We start from the raw sequence: 22,500 nt of genomic DNA on the forward strand, positions 1-22,500 counted from the left end.
GATCTCCTTAATGTGACTGCTCATCACTAGCATAGAACAGCCCTGGGCTACGAGGGATCACCTCCCCCATCTCCCCCCTCCCCCCTGTCTCCTCCTCTCCCCCCAGTCTCCCCCCATCTCCAACCGTCTCCCCTGTCTCCCCTGTCTCCCCTTGTCTCTCCCTGTCTCCCCCCTCCCCCCGTCCCCCTCGTCTCCCCCTGTCCCTCCCCGTGTCCCCCCGTCTCCCCCTGTGTCCCCTGTCTCTCCCTGTCTCCCCTGTCTCTCCCTGTCTACCCCTGTCTACCCCTGTGTCCCCCCTCCCCCCGTCCCCCTCGTTTTCCCTGTCTCCCCTCATGTCCCCCCGTCTCCCACCGTCCCCCCTGTCTCTCACTGTCTCCTGCCTCTCCCAAGTCTCCCCAGTCTCCCCCCGTCTCCCCCTGTCTCCCCCTGTCTCCCCCTGTCTCCCATGTCTCCCCTGTCTCCCACGTCTCCCGCCCATCCCCACTCTCCCCTGTCTCCCTTGTCTCTCCCTGTCTCCTATGTCTCCCCTGTCTCCCCAGTCTCCCCCCTCTCCCCCCATCGCCCCCTGTCTCCCATGTCTCCCATGTCTCCCATGTCTCCCCCTGTCTCCCATGTCTCCCCCTGTCTCCCACCTCTCCTCAGTCTCCCCCCTCTCCCCCCGTCTCCCCCTGTCTCCCCCTGTCTTCCCTGTCTCCCCCTGTCTCCTCTGTCTCCCCCTGTCTCCCCCAGTCTCCCCCCTCTCCCCCCCATCTCCCCCTGTCTCCCCCTGTCTCCCCCCTCACCCCCCCGTCTCCCCCTGTCTCCCCCATCTCCCCCTGTCTCCCCAGTCTCCTGTAGATGTTTTGTGTGTTGTAGTTCTCCGTGTGCTCCGTCGTTGGTGAGTGCTGCTGCAGGCTGTTGAAGGACCAGGGGAGGAGCAGCTTTTAGCATAGAGCAGCTATAGGGGCCTGTTAGATAGAGGGGGTGTAGCATGGAGCCTGATCACCTGACGTCACATTGTGTCGCTACACGGACCAGTCTGGACCTCACGCTACCCACATCTGTCAGTGGGCGGGAGTACGACCTTGACAGAAAAACTCCTTCAGCCAATCAGCGTCACAAAGCACGGTGCACTGTTCAGGAGATAACAGGATAAAGAATGGGGTGAAGATGTCCTGTTCTTCTTCATCCCGTGTATCTAGTGAAAACAGAGAAACTCTGCTCGTGAATACCCTTGTTCTTGTTTAATAGTTGTTAATGTGTCTAATTCTGCAATAATTGTGTTAACTCTACTAATGTTAGTTGCGCTTCTTGCTAAAAGGACCATTGCAGGTTTTTTCCCAGGTGTATTTAAAGTTGTTAACGTGTGGATGTGGTTGGCTAGAGGTCCTGATCCATGTAACATGACGTATATAACATTGGTCCAGTCTTTTTTTGATATTTCAATGCTGAAATCGTGCATATTATACCTTTAATCAATTTTCGTCTTCGGCTTTATCATCATCGTTCATCATCATTCATCATCATCATCAACAGCAGCTGCAGCATTACCATCATCTTCATCACCACCACCACCCCTTCCTCACTGCAACCATCCTGACCATCATCATACCACCGACATCCTCATTATCATCTTCATCTTCATCACCACCATCACCCCTATCCTCACTGCCACCATCACCAGCATCATCATCATACCACCAACATCCTCGTCATCATGTTCATCTGCATCATCACCACCATCACAATTACAATCCTTATCTCTTAAATAATTACCATTTAACCCATATCAATTTCACCCCTTCAATAGTTTTCAACACCACCTTCACTTTCTACATATCATTAATGAAAATCCCCACAAACACACATATTTTCAGTCGTATCTCCCGTTAAACCGGCGCTTCATACTGAACAGTATTTCCCGATTCCTCATGCACTGCTTTTCTTGCTGCTCTGTTCTGCCCAGAAACAGTCTGGCAGCAGGAAGAAGGAAGGGAGTGTGTGAGTGTGTTTAATCTCCATGAAGCAAATAGTAGACCTCATGCATTATGGATGACGGTAGTAGAGAAGCAGCCTCACATGGATCTTATATAATCAGAGCAGTACTGTACAGTGATGGTCAGATGGTCTGAAGTAAGCATTTTGGATATGTCTGTTTCCATGCAAATCTATATGTCTGTGTGTGTGTGTGTTTTCATGCACGTGTGTCCATGTTGGTATCTGTATATGGGTATGGTTGTGCATGTGTGTTTGCATGCCCATTGGAATCTGTGTTAGGGTTTGTGTGTGATTTTGTTTGTTTGCGTGAGCATGTGAATCTTTGTGTGTGTGTGTGTGTGTGTGTGTGTGTGTGTGTGTGTGTGTGTGTGTGTGTGTGTGTGTGTGTGTGTGTGTGTGTGTGTGTGTGTGTGTGTGTGTGTGTGTGTGTGTGTGTGTGTGTGTGAACTATGGTGATAAAGACCTTGAAAGAGACAGCCCTGATAATAAGCATCATCTGCAGTGACATCATGAGTGCGTCACCCCCCACACACACACACACACACACACACACACACACACACACACACACACACACACACACACATACACACACACACACACACACACACACACACACACACACACATACACACACACACACACACACACACACACACATGCATGCACATACACAACAATACTCATCTGCCGTTTTATTTAGTCTTTCTTTCTCGTCTTTCATCTTGCGGTTTCCTGTTCCTGTAAATTTTTTCTCCATAATTTTCCTTACTAATTTCTCTCTCCCTTTCTCTCTCTCTCTCTCTCTCTCTCTCTCTCTCTCTCTCTCTCTCTCTCTCTCTCTCTCTCTCTCTCTCTCTCTCTCTCTCTCTCTCTTTCTCTCCCTCTCGCTCTCGCAATTTAAAGCCCTTTATGCTAATCTTCACATGTACACATTACATTGATAAACTCTCACCAACCAGTGATCTGGTGGAGAGTGATCTCTTTCATTTGTATACATGTATTCCTTATTATTTATTATATAAAACACATTTTGTTTGGGTTTCTTTGCAATGTTTTCCTACTTTTTACATTCTAGTGTTTTATTCCCTGCCCAAGTGGCGGTTGTGGACGGCACTAATACTGTACTGAACTGTATACTGTAGGGCGTGGGACTGATCTCTGATCCCTCTTCTAGTGTCCTCATGTGTACGTCAGTAATCCTCCATTACATTCCTGGTCTGTGGGCCTCAGAAGGAGGGATGAAGAGGCCCTATGGGAGCAGCCATAGGACGGGCTGTGTGGCAGACATCTTAAGGAGACGTTTACTCCCACCAAGTGAAACTCATGATGGAGGCGCCGTCGTGGTGAGAGCCTCTCTCTCTTGGTGTCCGTGTTAGGGTTAGATGATGGAGGCGCCCTCGTGGTGGGAGCCTCTCTCTTGGTGTCCGTGTTAGGGTTAGACGATGGAGGCGCCCTCGTGGTGAGAGCCTCTCTCTCTTGGTGTCTGTGTTAGGGTAAGATGATGGAGGCCTCTCTGTCCTCTGTGTGGTGGCGTTAACGCGACGGCCATGATGCGCTGGTCTGTGATAATATGGATTCTCAAGTTGTACACACACATGCAAGCAGATGCACACACACATATGCGAAAGCTCACAAGTCCACAAACAATCAAACATGCACAGATACACGCACATTTTCCTGTGAATGAAATGATGGTTGACGGTTGACAGAAGGAGGACAGGTTATTTATGTGTACTTTGCTCTTCCATGTCATTCTGACTAGGGAGCTTTCTCCTTTTCTGAGCCAAATATGTAGCATAAAAACAGCATCATAAGCGATCCTTAACGAGAATGTTACTTCAGTAAAGTTAAACCCAGTTTAGCGGTGTGACGTACTGTCACCATAAAACTGTAAATTTCTTAAGGGGTAATGGGGAGCTGTATAAAATGAGCAAAGCACTCGGGGACCGTAACTGAGATGAGTGCTCTACGAATAAAATAGATTTGACTCCTGAGTGCCATAAACACTGTGGACTTGGAAAGTATGCAAACTGTTGTCACCATCACACTGTCATATTTATATATATATATCACTCCAGGTATGGGACAACATCAATCTTAGGTTTCATTTTTACTAGACATGATGGGCCCTATCTTGCATCCAGCGCAATTGACTTTCTACACCGACGCATGTATCTTTGCTAGTTTGCCCCCGGCGCTAAGCCGATTTTCCCCTGCAGCAAACCTGCGGCACTAAACTTGTGCCCTGAGAGGCGTGTTGGCGAAGAGGTAGAGGCGTGTTCTGGCGCAAATGATATATGGTGCTAGATCGATAAAGCAGTTGCGCAACTGACCGACAAATACCTAGTGCACTAGCAGTCGTGCAACTAACCGACAAATACCAAGTGCACTAGCAGATAGCGCAGTTGGTGTTACTATTTTGATGTACCATGGCAGGTCGGAACATCAATATTTCTTCCATAGGGGCTGCATGAATGAATATTAGTAGGCTATGCCTTGTGTAAAAATAATAATAACAATGATAAACTCGAGCAGGCTATATCCCAGCCTTCCAAAACAAAATCTTGTTTAAGGGTAAATGATAACGTTGGTTAAATTATTTGGGAAAGAAAAGCTGATAAGGCGGTAATAAGTTGTATTTATATCAATGCATCAGCAAACACATATTCTCTTGACACAGACATCGTGTACAAGCTCATAACTTTTAGGATTGATGAGTATTTGATCGTGAGAAAACATAGTTTTACCGCGAGTGAGTGTTAAAAAGAATGAATGAATGCGGGCGCGGCGTGCATGTGTGCATCCATCTGTTAAAACACGTAAACTAAACATGTAACGCATAATACAGTCCAAGGCAATGTACATTAACGGGGGAACACATGCTTATTAGGAACACAAGTCAATAACGATAATGTATTGTGGCAGCCCGGTTCACGAATGTTTCTAACTCACACGGAATGCACCACACTCAGTTTCCAGGGTAAGCCGAAGTCGGCGTTTATTCGGCGAAAGGGTACAAGGCAATGCAAATACTGTCAATGGTGGCCTCCGTGAGACTCTCAGCTATCGACTGGTTCTTTGCTGGTCCTTCTTGTTCCCCCCGGTGTGCGTCCACGATCGTCTTTTATGCCGACTCTCCCCCCCCCCCCGGCCAGGTGCGTTGCATCCCGGTGATTGCGCCGGGTGCCGACGCACGCTCTGCTGCCGACTGGTGGGTGAAGGCGGTATACCCCGTCGACCACTACCCCGCGGTTCCCCCGGGTGGGGAGCGGGTTGTCACATCCCTTCCCCGTTAGATGAGGCCTCCGGTCCCCGGGAACCCAGCCCAGGCAGGCATCCCGGCGTGACAAGGCGTCGGCGTTCGCGTGCTCTTTGCCAGGTCGGTGGTCCACCCTGAAACGAAAGTCCTGGAGGGCCAGGAACCACCGCGTCACCCTGGCGTTGGAGTCCTTGGCGCTGGCCATCCATTTCAGCGGGGCGTGAACGGTGACCAAGGTGAACTCCCGACCTAGGAGGTAGTATCGGAGTTTAGTCAGCGACCATTTGATGGCCAGGGCCTCTTTCTCCACGGTCGAGTAATTCCTCTCATTGGGAAGGAGCTTCCGGCTGATATAGGTGACGGGGTGCTCCTCTCCAGCCCGGACCTGGGACAGGACTCCCCCCAGCCCCACCTCCGAGGCGTCGGTGTGCACTATGAGGGGGGAAGTAAAGTCTGGGGTTATGAGCACCGGTTTGGAGCTCATAACTCCCCGGAGCGACTCGAAGGCCTTCTCGGCCGCCTCCGTCCACCGGATCCGGTCTGGCAATGTCTTTCGGGTCAGGTCGTTCATAGGGCTGGCCAGGGTGGCGAAGCCGGGTATGAACCGCTGATAGTACCCGACCAGCCCTAAGAACGACTTTACCTGCTTTTTGGAGGTTGGTCGGGGCCAGTCCCTGATGGCAGCCACCTTGCTCTCCTGGGGCCTGACGTTTCCCCGACCCACCTGAAAGCCCAGGTAGGCCGTCTCCTCCAACCCGAGGCGACATTTGGCCGGATTGGCGGTGAGACCCGCCTTCCGTAGCTCGCCCAGTACGGCCCTCAGCTGTTGGATGTGGACATCCCAGCTGTCGCTGTGGATGATGATGTCATCTATGTAGGCGGCGGCGTAGGCCTGGTGCGGCCGCAGGATCTGGTCCATCATCCGTTGAAAGGTTGCTGGGGCTCCATGGACTCCGAAGGGGAGAACGGTGTACTGGAACAGACCCCCCGGGGTCGCGAACGCCGTCTTCTCCCTGGCGGACTTGGTCAAGGGTACCTGCCAATATCCCTTGGTCAAGTCCAGGGTGGTGAGATACCGGGCAGGCCCCAGTCGCTCGATCAGGTCGTCCACCCTGGGCATGGGATAGGCGTCGAAGTCGGAGACCTCGTTCAGCCGTCGGAAGTCATTACAGAACCTGTAACTCCCGTCAGGTTTGGGCACAAGGACGACTGGACTAGACCAGGCGCTGCGGGACTCCTCAAAGACGTGCAGCTGCAGCATCCGGGCCACCTCCTCCTGGATCGCCGCCCGTCTGGCCTCCGGGACTCTGTAGGGCGGAACTCTCACCTTTATTCCAGGTGCCGTCCGGATGTCATGCTGGAACACCGAGGTCCGACCCGGGAGCTCGGAGAAGACGTCCTGGTGTTGCAGGACCAGGTCAGCGAGGTCTTGCTTCTGGGCCGGGCTGAGGTCCTCTCCTACCGGAACCACCGGAACCTCTCGTCGGGCCACCAACCCCAGGGGTGCCGGACCGGGCGGATTCCCCCCCCCTTCCACTGCTTCAAAATGTTCACATGGTACAGTTGGGTAGGCTTACGCCTCCCTGGTTGCCGCACTCGGTAATTTACCTCTCCAACTCTCTCGACCACCTCGTATGGCCCCTGCCATTTGGCCAAGAACTTGCACTCTGCCGTCGGGACCAGGACCAGCACCAGCTCCCCAGGCCGGAAGACGCGCAGCTGGGCTCCCCGATTGTAGACCCTCGCCTGGGCCTGCTGGGCACGCCCGAGATGTTCCCGGACGATGGGCCAGACCTGGGCCATACGGTCCCTCACCTGTTCTACGTGTTCCACCACGGTGCGGTGGGGTGACGGTTGACTCTCCCAGGTCTCCTTGGCGAGATCCAGGATTCCCCGAGGCCTCCTCCCGTACAGGAGCTCGAACGGGGAGAAACCCGTAGAAGCCTGGGGCACCTCCCGCACCGCGAACAGTACATGGGGCAACAGCTGGTCCCAGTTCTTCCCGTCTGTGTCCATGGCCTTTTTCAGCATCTGTTTTAAAGTTTTGTTAAACCGTTCCACCAGGCCGTCCGTCTGGGGGTGATACACCGACGTCCGGAGCTGTTTGACCTGGAGAAGTCTGAGCAGTTCTTTTAGGACACGAGACATAAAACACGACCCCTGGTCCGTCAGTACTTCCCGTGCTATCCCCACCCGGCTAAACAGAAGCATGAGCTCCCTCGCTACCGCCTTAGCGGTGGCCGCGCGCAGGGGTAGAGCTTCAGGGTACCGGGTTGCATAGTCTACCAGCACCAGGATGTACCGGTGTCCCCTGCTGGTCTTGGGGAGGGGTCCCACAATGTCCAGAGCTATCCTGTCGAAGGGAGTCTCTATGATGGGCATGGGAATAAGTGGATTCCTAGCCGAGGGGCGAGGAGCTGCCCGCTGACACTCCGGGCACGTTTGGCAGTAACGTTCTACGTCCCTTTTCACCCCTGGCCAGTAAAACCTCGCCAAGACCCGATCCCGGGTTTTGTCCATGCCCAAGTGGGCTCCCAGGAGGTGCGTGTGGGCCATATACAGCACCTTGCTGACATACGTCCGAGGGACCACTAATTGTTCGGTCACCGCCCCGTCCCTTTCCACCACCCGGTATAGCAGGGCCCCCCTGGTGCTAAAGTGTGGGTGTGGTAGGCAACTCACCGAGTCCCGGGTCTGTCCGTCGTGTGCGAGGACATGGCTCCAGGCGTGTTTGAGGGCGTCGTCCTGCAGCTGGGCGTTAGCGAACTAGCCCGGCCGAGTGGTTCCTACCCCCCCCCCCCCGGTAGGAAGTCCGAAAGCTCGGTGAGAGGGGAACTCTCGGCGTCCTCGGGTGGGTCGTTCAGATCTGGCACCGTCAGGGTATCCGATGTGTCGGGTCCGGGCCGCTGTGGTCCAGAAGCGCGCCCTCCCGAGGGGGTCGGAGATCCCGGTGGCGAGGGTCCGTCCCCTTCCGGCCCGGTGTCCTCTGCCGATGCCTCCTCCTGGGTCGCCGGTATCCGGATGGCCCCATACGCCGGACTCACCTTCCTCCCCGCTCGGGGAGCAGGCTCTCTCCTTACCCGATTTTCCCGCTCCGGATCCCAGAGTCTGTGGAAAATCGGGCAATCCCTCCCGATAAGAAGGGGTACCGGTAGGTGGGGTACGATCCCCGCCCGGGCTGTGAACACCCCGTAGGGGGTCCGGATGACCACATGGCATGACCCATAGGTCCGGGTATCCCCGTGTACACAGGCCACCTCCATAGGCTCCCCACCCTTCCCCCCCGCTAGTTCGGGACGAAGGAGGGTCACCACACTACCCGTGTCCAGGAGGGCCTGTGTGTCCTGGGTCATAACCCGTGCTGGGATAGTCGGGGACCCGGCTACCCCCTGTGCCCAACAGGTGGCCAACATACAGGGCCGGTGCGTGCCCTCGTCCGCATAGGCCGATGGCATCGACACGTCTCTGTCCCCGGGACAGTCTCGTGCCAAATGCCCCGGCTGACCGCAGGCGTAGCACCGTCTCGCTTCTCGACCCTCCCGGGACACGACCGGCGGCTCCGGTGGTGGTGTCCGCGATGCCGTCAGGGGCCCCCTCCGGTCTCGTCGGTTCTCGGTCGGCCGCAGGTTGGTCCGGGGACTGGCGCTGAGTTGCTGGGCTACCTGCCAGTTCTCCAATTGCCGGATCAGGTCGTCTACCGTCTCGGGATGGTGGTGGGCCAGGATCCTCCGGGCGTCGGCCGGCAGCTGGCGGACGGTGTTATCAATGAGTACCCGATCCACCGGGCAGGGTCCCTCACCCGTGGCCAGCCACCTCCTTACTAGCCGCCCATGCTGGGCGATCTGGGTCCGCACCGCACCGTGGATGTCGAACCGCCAGTCGTGAAACCGTTGGGCGCGGGCCGCGAGGTTGTGCCCGTAGTAGGCCAGTATGGCCTGCTTGAGCGCTGGATACTGATCGGCGTCCTCGGGTGGTAAATCCTGGCTCGCCTGTTGCGCGGGACCGGTGAGGAAGGGCGAGATGATGTGGGCCCACTGTTCCGCCGGCCAGCTCTCCCTCCGGGCGGTCCTCTCAAACACCTCCAGGTACGCCTCGACATCGTCGTCCGGTCCGAGTTTGGTGAGCCGGCTGGTCGGAGCGGCTGTCGGCGCGGCTGGCGTCGCGTCGCGGACGGCATGCTGCGTGAGTCGGACCACCGCTTCGCGGAGCAGAGCGAGACTTTCCGCCGTCTCCCGCTGTAACGCGGCCGCCTGTGCCTGGAGCTGTAGTTGTCTCTGAACAACCGTGGGAGCGGCGGTGCCGTCGGGGTTCTGCATGGTGGATCGAGGGGGTACGTTACCGTGCGAGATGTAGCGGGATCGATGCCCGCATCCTCCACCATATGTGGCAGCCCGGTTCACGAATGTTTCTAACTCACACGGAATGCACCACACTCAGTTTCCAGGGTAAGCCGAAGTCGGCGTTTATTCGGCGAAAGGGTACAAGGCAATGCAAATACTGTCAATGGTGGCCTCCGTGAGACTCTCAGCTATCGACTGGTTCTTTGCTGGTCCTTCTTGTTCCCCCCGGTGTGCGTCCACGATCGTCTTTTATGCCGACTCTCCCCCCCCCCGGCCAGGTGCGTTGCATCCCGGTGATTGCGCCGGGTGCTGACGCACGCTCTGCTGCCGACTGGTGGGTGAAGGCGGTATACCCCGTCGACCACTACCCCGCGGTTCCCCCGGGTGGGGAGCGGGTTGTCACAGTATACAATACTGTTAAGAAACGATGTGTGTTATGTATTGCCGCATATCATTAAATAGACACAAAGTTGTGGCCACAGGTCCGCATATCATGTGTGTTAAGTTTTCTTTGCCGCAATTTACATGATGACTCAGTATTTCGGAAGTTGTCGAAGAAAACGCTATTCCATGTGTGAATTAGGGCATATTATTTGGCCATAAACTGAGACATTTGAAGTTTGAAATTCATGTGGTTATGCATCTGTCTCATTGGAGACGCGCTGTCAAAATATCAACTCGTCAGGTTCAAATGCACTCATGGCTCTTAAGGGGGATAGGAGATGGCCCTCTCATTGGTTGATTGCACGTTATGCTCAAACCACACCTACGGGTAATTAGGCTACTTCAGGGCAGCGCAAGAGTCATTTATCCGCCGGCATAATAGCAACGGCGGCAGGGTTGTGGCAACAACCAGACCCCATGGAGAATGTGTGAATTCAGCGCTCGTTCTGTTGACCTCGTCTCCCCTTGTACTTGTGGAACCAGACACTGAGAGAGGGGTAGGAGGAATCGAGGAGGTAAGGCCCTCAGATTGGCCACCTCTCCCCATAAGAGGAGAACTCCTCTTTTCTGTTGGAGGGAAAGAGGTTGTCGTGCTCCCAGCATGCACTGGCTTTTAGTTGGCTGAGAAGTGTATTTGTGTATGTATGCATGTGCATATGTGTGTGTGTGTGTGTGTGTAGAGAGAGAGAGAGAGAGAGAGAGAGAGAGAGAGAGAGAGAGAGAGAGAGAGAGAGAGAGAGAGAGAGAGAGAGAGATAGATAGATAGATAGATAGATAGATAGATAAGATAAGTCTTTTATTCATCCCTTTTTAGGGGGAAATTCTTTCTCTGCATTTGACCCATCCGGGTAGCCGGTGAACACATACACATACAGAGGTCCACACACGTGGGGTACACAAATACAGGTGCACACACAGGTACACACATGCATTTACCCACAAGGGGGCACACACAGAGGTCCACACATGTGGGGTACACAAATACAGGTGCAGACACAGGTACACACATGCATTTACACACAAGGGGGCACACACAGAGGTCCACACACGTGGGGTACACAAATACAGGTGCACACACAGGTACACACATGCAGTTACACACATGGGGGCACACCGGCACTACCGGAGCAGTGGGCTGCCGCGGTGCAGCGCCCGGGGAGCAGGTGGGGGTTTCAGGTGCCTTGCTCAAGGGCACCTCATCCGTGGAGGTTCGGGATTCGAACTGGCCACCCTCCAGTTACCAGTCCAACTCCTTCACCAGTATGCCACGGATGCCCAAGATAGATAGATAGATAGATAGATAGATAGATAGATAGATAGATAGATAGATAGATAGATAGATAGATAGATAGATAGATAGATAGATAGATAGATAGATAGACAGACAGACAGACAGACAGACAGACAGAAAGACAGACAGACAGACAGACAGACAGACAGACAGACAGACAGACAGACAGACAGACAGACAGACAGACAGACAGACAGACAGACAGACAGACAGACAGACAGACAGACAGACAGACAGACAGACAGACAGACAGACAGACAGACAGACAGACAGACAGACAGACAGACAGACAGATAGATAGATAGATAGATAGATAGATAGATAGATAGATAGATAGATAGATAGATAGATAGATAGATAGATAGATAGATAGATAGATAGATAGATAGATAGATAGATAGATAGATAGATAGATAGATAGACAGATAGAGAGGTGGTGGTGGAGGCTGAAGCCATTGTTTCCTCGGATATGTGGATATATATATATATTTATTATTATTGGGGTCTCCTGTGGCCAACCAAGTCCAGACTCTAGGGACAGAGTAATTTAAATGCTTTTCAGGTTTAATGTTTTCATTGTATTGATAGATCCCTAAGGAACAGAGAGTGCTCTCTCTCCCTTTCTCCCTCACTATATGCCTGTCTCCCTCTATCCTTTTGGTGTCTTCTATAAAGGGTTGTAGCAGCAGATAACACTGGGACTGCAGTAACAGCAGTACTGTCTTGGCTCCGGGGGAAGTCTCTGGCTGCTTGTTTAGTGAGTTCTCCTGAAGGTGGTGTTCACTCTATGGAATGGATCACTGGAGGCTGCTGGTTGGACTCAATGCAACCATGAGAGGAAAACAGCAAGGAAAGTAGATAGACAGACAGACAGACAGACAGACAGACAGACAGACAGACAGACAGACAGACAGACAGACAGACAGACAGACAGACAGACAGACAGACAGACAGACAGACCGACAGACCGACAGACAGACAGACAGACAGACAGACAGACAGGCAGGCAGGCAGGCAGGCAGGCAGGCAGACAGACAGACAGACTGACTGACTGACTGACTGACTGACACATTTAAATGTAATTGAATGCCATTCAACATTAAATAATACCAAAAACGATACAGTAGATAACCTACGATAAGGACAGCGTGTTAACCTCTAACCTTCCCCGTCTCACAATGTGGGAGTAGTTTGGTGCTGCTTGTCACCAATAGCTACGATGAATGATGGGTAGCTTGTGCATCTTTTATTAATCAAATAAAAGGTGGGCAATGTATTTGTATTGGCTGAAAAGTTCCATAGTTTGTCATTGTAGGGATGGATCAGAAAGTGTTTAGTGTGGATTTAGTGCAGCAGGTGCATGGGGGATCTCGCCACCAAGAACAATTACTATCATAACACAGACACTGAAGATCAAGTTTGCATTCATTGAAACATAATATTTAATGCAGTTAATGCCGGACACAGAAGTGATGTGGTTAAGACTAATAGTTTCTAGACTAATTCTGCCCCTGAACATCGTAAAAAGTCAAAATTTTTAGAAGAGATCGGCCCAACTGAGATGCATCACAGAACCCTGTCCTATTCTACCCCCCGTCAAGGGGACTCATCTCCCAGCAGAACGCATTGATCCATCATTCCCAGGAAAACATTTGAAGGTGTCTAATCTGTTGTTGGTGTCGATAGATGTTGTCGTTCATTATAAATGATGGTACTTTTACCAGCACACAGCAAATAACTGTGTTTGTGTGTGAGGGTGTGTGCGGTTGTGGCTGTGTGCGCTTCTGTGTGTATGTGCTTGTGTGTAGGAGTGTGAGTGTGTGTTTTCTGTGTGTATAGATACTGTATGAGTCTGTGTAATTGTGTCTGCTCTTCGGTATGTATCTGCGTGTGCATGTATTTGTGAGCACTTGTTTGTGTGTGTGTATGTGTGTGTGTGTGTGTGTGTGTGTGTGTGTGTGTGTGTGTGTGTGTGTGTGTGTGTGTGTGTGTGTGTGTGTGTGTGTGTGTGTGTGTGTGTGTGTGTGTGTCTGTGTTTCTTTATGTGTGAGTGTATTTATGTTTGTGTATATTTTTGTATATTTTTGTGCCTTTTTGTGTGTGACAGTGTGTTTACATATAAAATACATGTGCATGTTTGTGTGTGTGTGTCACAAAATGAAATATATGCATGTGTGCATAGGCACATTTGTGCATGATTGTTTGTGTTTGTTGATTAAAAGAGCTCCTGGTTGAGTATCTATAAGTGCAAATCTGTCTATGTGTCCTTGAACGTGCTTGAAGTTGTGTGTTTGTTTGTGTTTGTGTGTGTGTTTGTGAATATGTGTGAGTGTGTGCGTGTGTTTCTGTTTGGATGAATGTGTGTGTGTGTGTGTGTGTGTGTGTGTGTGTGTGTGTGTGTGTGTGTGTGTGTGTGTGTGTGTGTGTGTGTGTGTGTGTGTGTGTGTGTGTGTGTGTGTGTGTGTATGTGTGCGTGTGTTTGCATGTGTGTGAGGAGAATGATGATCAGAATCATTTTCCCCCTGCCAATGACGTGGCCCCCCACTGCTGGCCGGATGTGATGTGTTATTAATATTCCGTCCTTGTGTTCCACTTCACTCTCGCTCTCTGCTTCCCTTTTGTTCCATTTTTTTTGGGCTTCTTTCTGTTACGTTCTACTTTTTTTCTGCATGTATTTAATCATACTTACTTTCTTTCTTCCTGTCTTTCTTTCAATAATTTTTCATTCTTACTTTCTGGTTTGAAGTCTGACTGAGTCTGTCTGGCTCCTGCGGGGCCCTCCCCTCCCTCCACCCCCCTACTCGGGGGGCCCCCTCCCCTCCCTCCACCCCCCTACTCTAGGGGTCCCACAGGGGGAGACGTGCTGGCCCGGGCCCCGGTCCTCACAGGCCTTCAGCTGGTCCCTGACAGTAGAGTAGAACCAGTCTCCAGACCTCATATCTACAATAGAATAGATTTCAATAGGTCTTCCCACACAGAACAAGGCACAACTGTTTACAAAGGAAGAGGTTATAATGTGATGAAAGATTACAATGACAACCAAATACCACAAACAAGGCAATAACAGCATAAAGGCTGTGAAGAAACAGGAGGGCAGAAGCTGTGTGTTTGCGGTGTGTCTGTGTGTGTGTGTGTGTGTGTGTGTGTGTGTGTGTGTGTGTTTGTGTGTGTGTGTGTGTGTGTGTGTGTGTGTGTGTGTGTGTGTGTGTGTGTGTGTGTGTGTGTGTGTGTGTGTGTGTGTGTATGTGTGTGTGTGTGTGTGTGTGTGTGTGTGTGTGTCTGTGTGTGTGTGTGTGTGTGTGTGTGTGTGTATGTGTGTGGACATGGTTTGAGAGCAGCAGGATTCACCTTGGCTGGTGATTAGGACAAAAGCACAAATTTTAAGACACAGCAGTATGATTTGAAGACATTGCTGTAGATGTTGAGGCATTGTGTCGTCAGACTCTATTCTATTGCTATCTTAAGGGGTTGAAATGTATTTCTTTGGTGAGATGTGAAATTAAAAAAACGGTCAACATCCATGTATGTAGACTGAATACAAAGACACTGCATCTGTTTTCAGGAAGGCATCCTCTTAGTGTTCAGTTGTGGTCTTGTTCTCCCTCTCGCTCTTTACTCTCCATTGAAGCGACGCTGCAGCAGGGAAAGGGAGGAGGTGGACATGAATAACATTAAATTCCTTTTGACTCTTAATGCTAAAACCGGAGACATCAAAAATGTACCAAAAACATTATAAAAAACATACCAAAATCAACATCAAAATGTTCCAAAACCCATATAAAAAAACACTTTAAAAAACAACATCAAAGATATACAAATATCAGGCAAAGTATAGCCAAAACACAGTTATAATGATATTAATAATAATCATATTATATAGCAACATTTAATTGAACAATTATCATGTAGATGAAGGATTTCTAAATGTACACAATAATTGTGTGTGATTTACTTTGCTTCCCAGCACACATCCTTGCCTCTATTTTCATGCCTTTATCGTATCTTAACCACACTGGGACTTGATTAGCCTTCCGAGCTAAACCTACATGGCTTCTTGTCGTTCATTATTTGCTAAATTACGTTATATAAAGCTAAAAAAAGCTTTGTTGACAGTATGGCGTCTAAGCCGATGAGGCGTAGGAAGAAAAACACTCCAGCTGTTATTTTTCTGTCCCAGAGACGCTGGTTTAACGACATACATCCACTGCAGTGGAATATCGGTAGCGCCATGTGCGTTGCATCTGACCATATGCACGGCGATTTAAAAAAAATTCTGAGCTCCTTTTGTGTGTATGTCATACATCTCTTGTTTGTGTTGTCTTGATGTGTGACTATGGCTATTTGTGTTTTAGTCCGTTTTTTATTCCGTCTGCCTGTCTTTCTGTCTTTCCATCTGCCTGGCTCAACGACTGTCTGTCTGTGTTTAAAGGTTTTCCCCTGACTACTATGAAACCTAGTTATCGGGGAAACAAAACACTGTCAAACTTAGGTAACGTTAAACCCAGCTAGCACTATGTTTAACCGTTCTTTGGCGCCTGCCTCTTCTGTCCCAATGCATTAATAGCACAGCCCTGGGCTGATTCAGCCTCTCCATCACAACCTCCTGTCTTTAAACACCATTTGAGATTCACACCATAACACCTCTCCCTGCGTCTCATTGGCTGGCAGGCACACACACGCCACACTCCCCCACACTCCCCAAAACACTTGGAAAGAAGATAGATGGGAACTCTAAATGTGTGATAGCTTTTCCCTCTCTCTCTTTAATGTGCATCTCTATTGCTATATATGTTTGAATGTATGTCGTAGTTTATGTATGTATGTATGTATGTATGTATGTATGTATGTATGTATGTATGTATGTATGTATGTATGTATGTATGTATGTATGTATGTATGTATGTATGCATGTATGTATGTATGTATGTATGTATGTAGGTATGTATGTATGTATGTATTTGTGTGCTTGTGTGTTTGTGCGTGCATGCGTGCGTCAAGCGTGCCTGTGTGTGTGTGTGTTTATGGATTGATGGATGGATGGATGGATGTTTGTATGTATATAGCAGTGTATGTATGTATTTAAGTATGTATCTATGTCATAGTGCAGGGACGGACTGGCCATCGGGCATGCCGGGCATTTTCCCAGTCGGCCGACGTGCTATTTGAGCAGAAAGCCCTGACACTTTTTTTTTAAGATATATATTGTTCTGACCGGCCCATAAAACCTTTCGATCAGCGGCCCGATTGAAACTGGGCTGGTCTAATCACAATCAGAGCAGATGTATGGCCGATCATTGGCCTGGTTTTCAATTGAGAGTGAACGAGCACACGCACATTGTCAATGACTTTGCAAGGCGCGCCAAATGCCTTTTCAATAAAATCGTGATGAATATTTAATGGTAAGCCTGTATACATGTTAGGTTGCCAAATGGCATTTTGACTTTTCCTCAAACTCAAACTACCAACATTTTGAACACAAAATATATGGGCTAGACTAGAGTATAGTTTATAAAATAAAAAAATCTCTTAAAACGAATTTGTTCAATATTTTTGTTGGACTAGCCTACTATAGGCCTATATTTCAGATTTGGTTCTGTAGTGTGTATGTGGCTTTATTTAGTTGGAATCTTTGTAATATATGTTTATAGTTTAGCCTAACCAAGCCAGCACAACTAAGTGCCGGTCCCAAGCCTGGATTAATGGGGCATCAGGAAACTCTAGCAGTGTTTCCCCCAGCACTGTATGGTTAAGGCGGCCGCCTTAACAACAATTGTTTTTATTCTTATTTATGTGTGTGTTGTCCATTTCTTGTATTGTATGTTTTTAAATGGACCTTGAGTCTAATAATAAAAGGTTGATGATGATGATGATGATGATGATGATGAATAGGGCCCAGCCTTGACCAGGCTACCAACGTATAAGAAATAAAAAAATATATATATATATAATTCTTTTAGATATATATATTTTTTTAAACGATTATGCAACAACATACAAAACCGTCGTAGGGAAATAAAACATACATCCATCAGGTACAAAAAATAAAGATAAATAATGCATCGGTAATACTGTTCACAACAATAGTCGTGCCATAAAGCTTTTGGAATGGAATTGAAACGGCAGCATCAGGTGGTTGTATAGATACATTTGAACACCATGTATGTGTGTATGTATGTATTTATGTATGTAGGCATGTGCATGTTTGTATGTATATATGTCGGTATGAATGCAGTGTTTGGCAAGCTATTTGCTTAGTGTAGTGAGCTAAGCTACCAGGTACTGGTAAAATGAAGCTTCACTACACAGAAGCTTCCCCAAAGGAAATGCTAAGATACAAAACATAGCAAAAGAAGTGCACTACATCAGAAGCTTAGTTTTGTTCAGTTCAATTGTTCATTATATAATTTCTGAAACACTAACCTGAGGTTTTAACTTACACCACGCACCAGATTGAACCATGCCAGATCCACAGGTGTATTAAAAGACCAACCACCCGTTCATAAGTAAAGTTTACCCGGAAAATAAACCTGTTCTGTTCCTTCTGGCTTCTTCCATCGCCTTTGTGTGTCTGGTCTGTGTGTAAGTGCGTGTGTGTGTTTGGTCTGTGTGTGCGTGTGTGTGTCTGCTCTGTGTGTAAGTGCGTTTGTGTGTTTGGTCTGTGTGTGCATGTGTTTGTTTGGTCTGTGTGTACGTGCGTGTGTCATGTCTGTGTGTGAGTGTGTGTGTGTTTGGTCTCTGTGTGCTTGTGTGTGTTTGGTCTGTGTGTGGGTGCGTGTGTCAAGTCTGTGTGTGTGTGTGTGTGTGTGTTTGGTCTGTGTGTGCTTGTGTGTGTCTGGCCTGTGCGTGTGTGTGGTCTGTGTGTGCGTGTGTGTGACTATGGTCTTAATATCAGCTCAATAATTGGTCCGGGATGTCCCTGTCATGGAGTGCTTCTCTCAGCTCCACACAGAACACCTCACGTCTTCCTGAGCAGATGGTCCGTGTTCGGGGGTACAGATTTTCCAATTGATTCCAGCAGAAGGCTCTCCTGTGTTTGAGCCTCAGAAACCATCGGGGAATGTAACTCGCGTGATCGCTACTGCGGATCTCGATCAATAAAAGCGCTGTGCCACTGAAAAACTATTTGATTTAGAAAAGATCAATGTCCCCATCACCCTCCTGAGATATGAGGTTGGACCAGGAGCTCACAGCTAACGCTACTGCCCATCACTGTATGTATGTACGTGTATATGTATGTAATTATTTATTCATGTATATATGTATTCATATGTATGTGTGTATGTAGGTCAGTATTTATGTCTTATGTCTGTCTTTCTTTTTACAGCTCTTTGGTAAACTATAATGGAGACTTACAATCTGTATTTCTCTCTCTCTTTCTCTCTCTCTGTCTCTCTCTGTCTCTCTCTCCCCTCCCCTAGTGCACTCCTATCGAGGGCCATGGGTTTGTGTTGGACAAATACAAGTGTCAGTGCAGGAAGGGTTTCTACCACCCCAGCCGAGTGGCGCTCAACGGATTTACAGGTAGGTCACATGTCCATGCAGGAAGAGGAAATAAACAAACCAGAAAGTGAACAGTTGGAACCTTTCTTTAAATGTCATATCAAACAAATGTTTACAGAAGTGGTCTATTTGCAATACCGATACAAACAGAATGTGGTGGTTGAAATCTGGATTTCAATCAGATGAATCTGCCGAATAGATAATAAAGCCGCCTTTGAAGCCTTCTTTTTATCAATCTTAAAAACCAGCAAAGCCGTTGATTTAAGTTCTTTGCCAATGCTCAATAATTTGTATTCCTCACGACAGAACTGATGTGGTGATACCATGACTTAACTGTGGGAGGGAGGGAGGGAAGGAGGGAGAGTTGGAGGGAAGGAGAGATTGTTTATTGTTTATTAAATGGATCCCCATTAGCTGACACCGAGGCGGCAGCTGGTCTTCCTGGGGTCCATATAGGAGCATACAATATAAAACATAGAGAATACATACATTACCAAACTTTATACAAAAGATAATAAGTACAACATAAGATTAAAATGCCGGTCATACCGGTCACAGTAAATTTCAAAATATGATTAAAGTTTCAGTCATGTGGACAGCTGCAATAGGTGTGTCTTCAGAACTATCTAAAATGACAATTTATTTTGTGAGAGGTGAATGTGAGATGGTAACAGATTCCAGATTGATATACATCTGTAAGTAACTGTATGTTTGAGGAGATTGGTCCTGGGTGTAGGAGCTTTTAAATAGCCATTACTGGTAATCCTGTGTTATGATTATATGTGTTAATTGATTTTAAAAACTGTTTGTAAAAGTAATCTGGTGATTGATTTAAGATAATGGTTCTAAAGAACATAATGAGACTAGAATGAAGCTTTTGTTTGACAGATAACCAGGACAGGCGTTAATGCATAAATAAAACATTAGTGCGTGAAGAACATTTAAGTACCAGTCTAGCTGCTCTGTTCTGAACAAGTTGCCGTTTGTTCAGGTCAGACTTAGTTGCAGCTGACCATATTATAGGACAGTAATGCAGATGACAAAAAAACAGAGACTGTATGACTTGACCCATTAGTGAAGATGTCAAGTATGGGGAGCACTTCCTGACCATGGCTAAGCCTCTGCCCATTTTCCTTACAATCCCATCAATATGGTCGGACCATGACAGTTGACTTTCCAATAGCACGCCAAGTAGTTTTGCTTTTTTAAAACTAATGGTTATTCCTGACATTGATAGTTGATAGGAGGGTCGTCAACTAGCATGTGCCTGGAGCCAAAAAGAATGCATTTTGTTTTGTCCGCATCCATTACTAGTTTGATATCTTTAACCCAGTGAGACACCCTCTCAAGGTTCTGATTTAAGGTATTTACTAGATCATTTAAGGTAGGGGCCGTACTGTACAAGGTTGTGTCATCTGCGTACGTAACCATATTGGTGTCTGTTGTAGCACAGGGAAGATCATTTGTAAAAATAATAAAGAGTAAAGGACCTAAGCAGCTTCCTTGGGGAGGAGGGAGGGAGGGTGGGAAGGGAAGCAGGGAGGGAGGGAGGGAGGGAGGGAGGGAGGGAGTGAAGGATGGAGTGATGGAGGGAGGGAGGAAGGACGGAGGGAGGGAAGGAAGGAAGGAGGGAGAGAGGCAAGGAGGGAGGGAGGGAGGCGAGGAAGGAGGGCGGGAGGGAAGGAGGGAGGGAAGGAGGGAGTGAGGAAGGGAGGGAAGGGAGGCAGGGAGTGAGGGAGTGAAGGATGGAGTAATGGAGGGAGGGAGGGAGGAAGGACTGAGGGAGGGAAGGAAGGAAGGAGGGAGGGAGGGAGGGAGGGAGGGAGGGAGGGAAGGAAGGAAGGAAGGAAGGATGGAAGGAGGGAGGGAGGAGGGATAATGGAAGGGAGCGATATGCAAACAGCAGAGCCGCCGTATTGAAGTTCTGCTTAATATGCTGTGTCTCCTAACGGCCCCTGGAGACGATGTGACTGAATTGGGTTTCGTGTTAGCGTATTTCTTAGAAAATACGCAAGTCTGCATCATGAATCATATTTATTCATGTGCACGTTATTAGATGGAGACGGAGGTCTCCATCTAAGGTTTCCAGAGTGGCTGCCTAATCCCCCGCCCTCCTTTACCAAACAGGACGGGACTCAGCACTGTTTCCTAGCAACATTCTCAATCATTACCAAGTTGTACTTGCTTAAGACAGTAACAATTATAATATATATATTGGATTTAAATGTGATAAAAAATCTGACTTTATACAGCATAGTACATAATGTACATAAACATACACTGTATAAATTGTGAATGCATAGTTCTCCTGCTCCATTTTGTTTATCTGGGGTAATGGTAGCCTGGCTATTGCCAGACCAAGCTCAATCGTAGATTGGACGTTGGTCTGGGGAAGCTGCCGTCATTTTCTTTGGCCTAGTTCAAATGACTCTGTACGCAATTGGCTGCTTGCCGTCGCTTCCCTGTTGTAATTGTGTTAAACCAGCCAATAGCGCGCCAGGGGGATGGCCAGATTGTTGATTGGCTCCCGCAAAAACGTATCGGAAGCAGAAATAAATGAATTACTCTTCTCCAGACCCTTCTGCAGTGCAAACTCAAATCGCAAAGGGTAATGGAGTGACTGTGAGTTTGAGGTCCATGCTTCGATTACCTCAGCAACTGACATTTATCAGAAAATTGGCAGATGAGCTGAAGCCCACGAGTCAGACAGCTTTAAAACATCTTCACATTGGCATCAGAAGATGTTCAAATGGGGAAAGATAGATATTGCCTCCAAAACATCCCGCTTCTAAAACAGTTTCATTCACATTGCAGGTAACATTCTGAATTCTGAACGCTGAGGATTAAGCTTGGCCCTTATGTATTATGCAATGTGTCTGTCTGTATGTATATCTATATTATATGTTTGACAGACAGACAGACAATTAGGTCATAGATTAGGTTTGTGGTGCCTAACTTTTCTCTAAACTGAGAAGATAAAAAAAGAAGATAAATTAATCAATCAGTCGATTGAGTCAATTGCTTAAGTTTATAATTGTTTGTCTATTCATGATCAGAAAAAGGTTTCAGTCAATCAACCAAATCAATCCTTCTTTTATTTCCCCATTAGCACAGTGCTGGGTTCTTCTGGGTGATCAGATCACAGGGCAATAGCAGAATAACATACCAGTACCAGAACAGTAAGAGATCAGGCTGACTCAGCGCTATCCAGCCCAGGTGTTGGAGAAGAAGTGGAACAGGAGCAACGTCTCCCGACACCAAGCAGTGCAGCAGCCGCAGACACACAAAAGGATCAATGAATGATGGCATCGTTTGGGCAATCAAATCTCAAGATTGGTTCAATCGTGTCCTAATTTTTTTTGCCCCCCCTCCCAAAAGACCTGAAGGAAAACAGTCTGAAATCTACTAAATAAGAGCGGACTACTAGAGAGCAGCCCCCCGGTCTCCTCGGAGGGAGGCGGTGGGCAGCAGGTGTTTGGCTGTTCCCGCCTGGAAGAGAAGTGATCAGCAGCTTCCACTAGCCAGCAGCCCACCACTAATCCGCTAATACATACGCGTGTACGCTCGCTCAGATAACGCGCGCCGGACGCGGGTGTGCAAGTGTACTCACATGCTTTGTGATTTCAACGCAGATGGACCTGGACTCTGAGTTAATTAAGTGAGGTAATAAAGTGGAGAGCAACCTC

At 48.6% G+C, this 22,500-nt stretch overlaps 1 protein-coding gene across 1 annotated transcript in view; it reads left to right on the forward strand.

Moving 5' to 3' along the window:
* Positions 1-22,500, forward strand: part of LOC132463580 (probable G-protein coupled receptor 158) — an 85,890-nt gene that overhangs the window by 12,978 nt on the left and 50,412 nt on the right. Inside the window, exon 3 of the mRNA XM_060059850.1 lies at positions 18,733-18,835. Coding sequence (XP_059915833.1) covers positions 18,733-18,835 — 103 coding nt within the window. The remainder of the gene's footprint in view (positions 1-18,732; positions 18,836-22,500) is intronic.

This window comes from Gadus macrocephalus, chromosome 8 (genome assembly GCF_031168955.1).
Source record: "Gadus macrocephalus chromosome 8, ASM3116895v1".
NCBI lineage: Eukaryota > Metazoa > Chordata > Actinopteri > Gadiformes > Gadidae > Gadus > Gadus macrocephalus.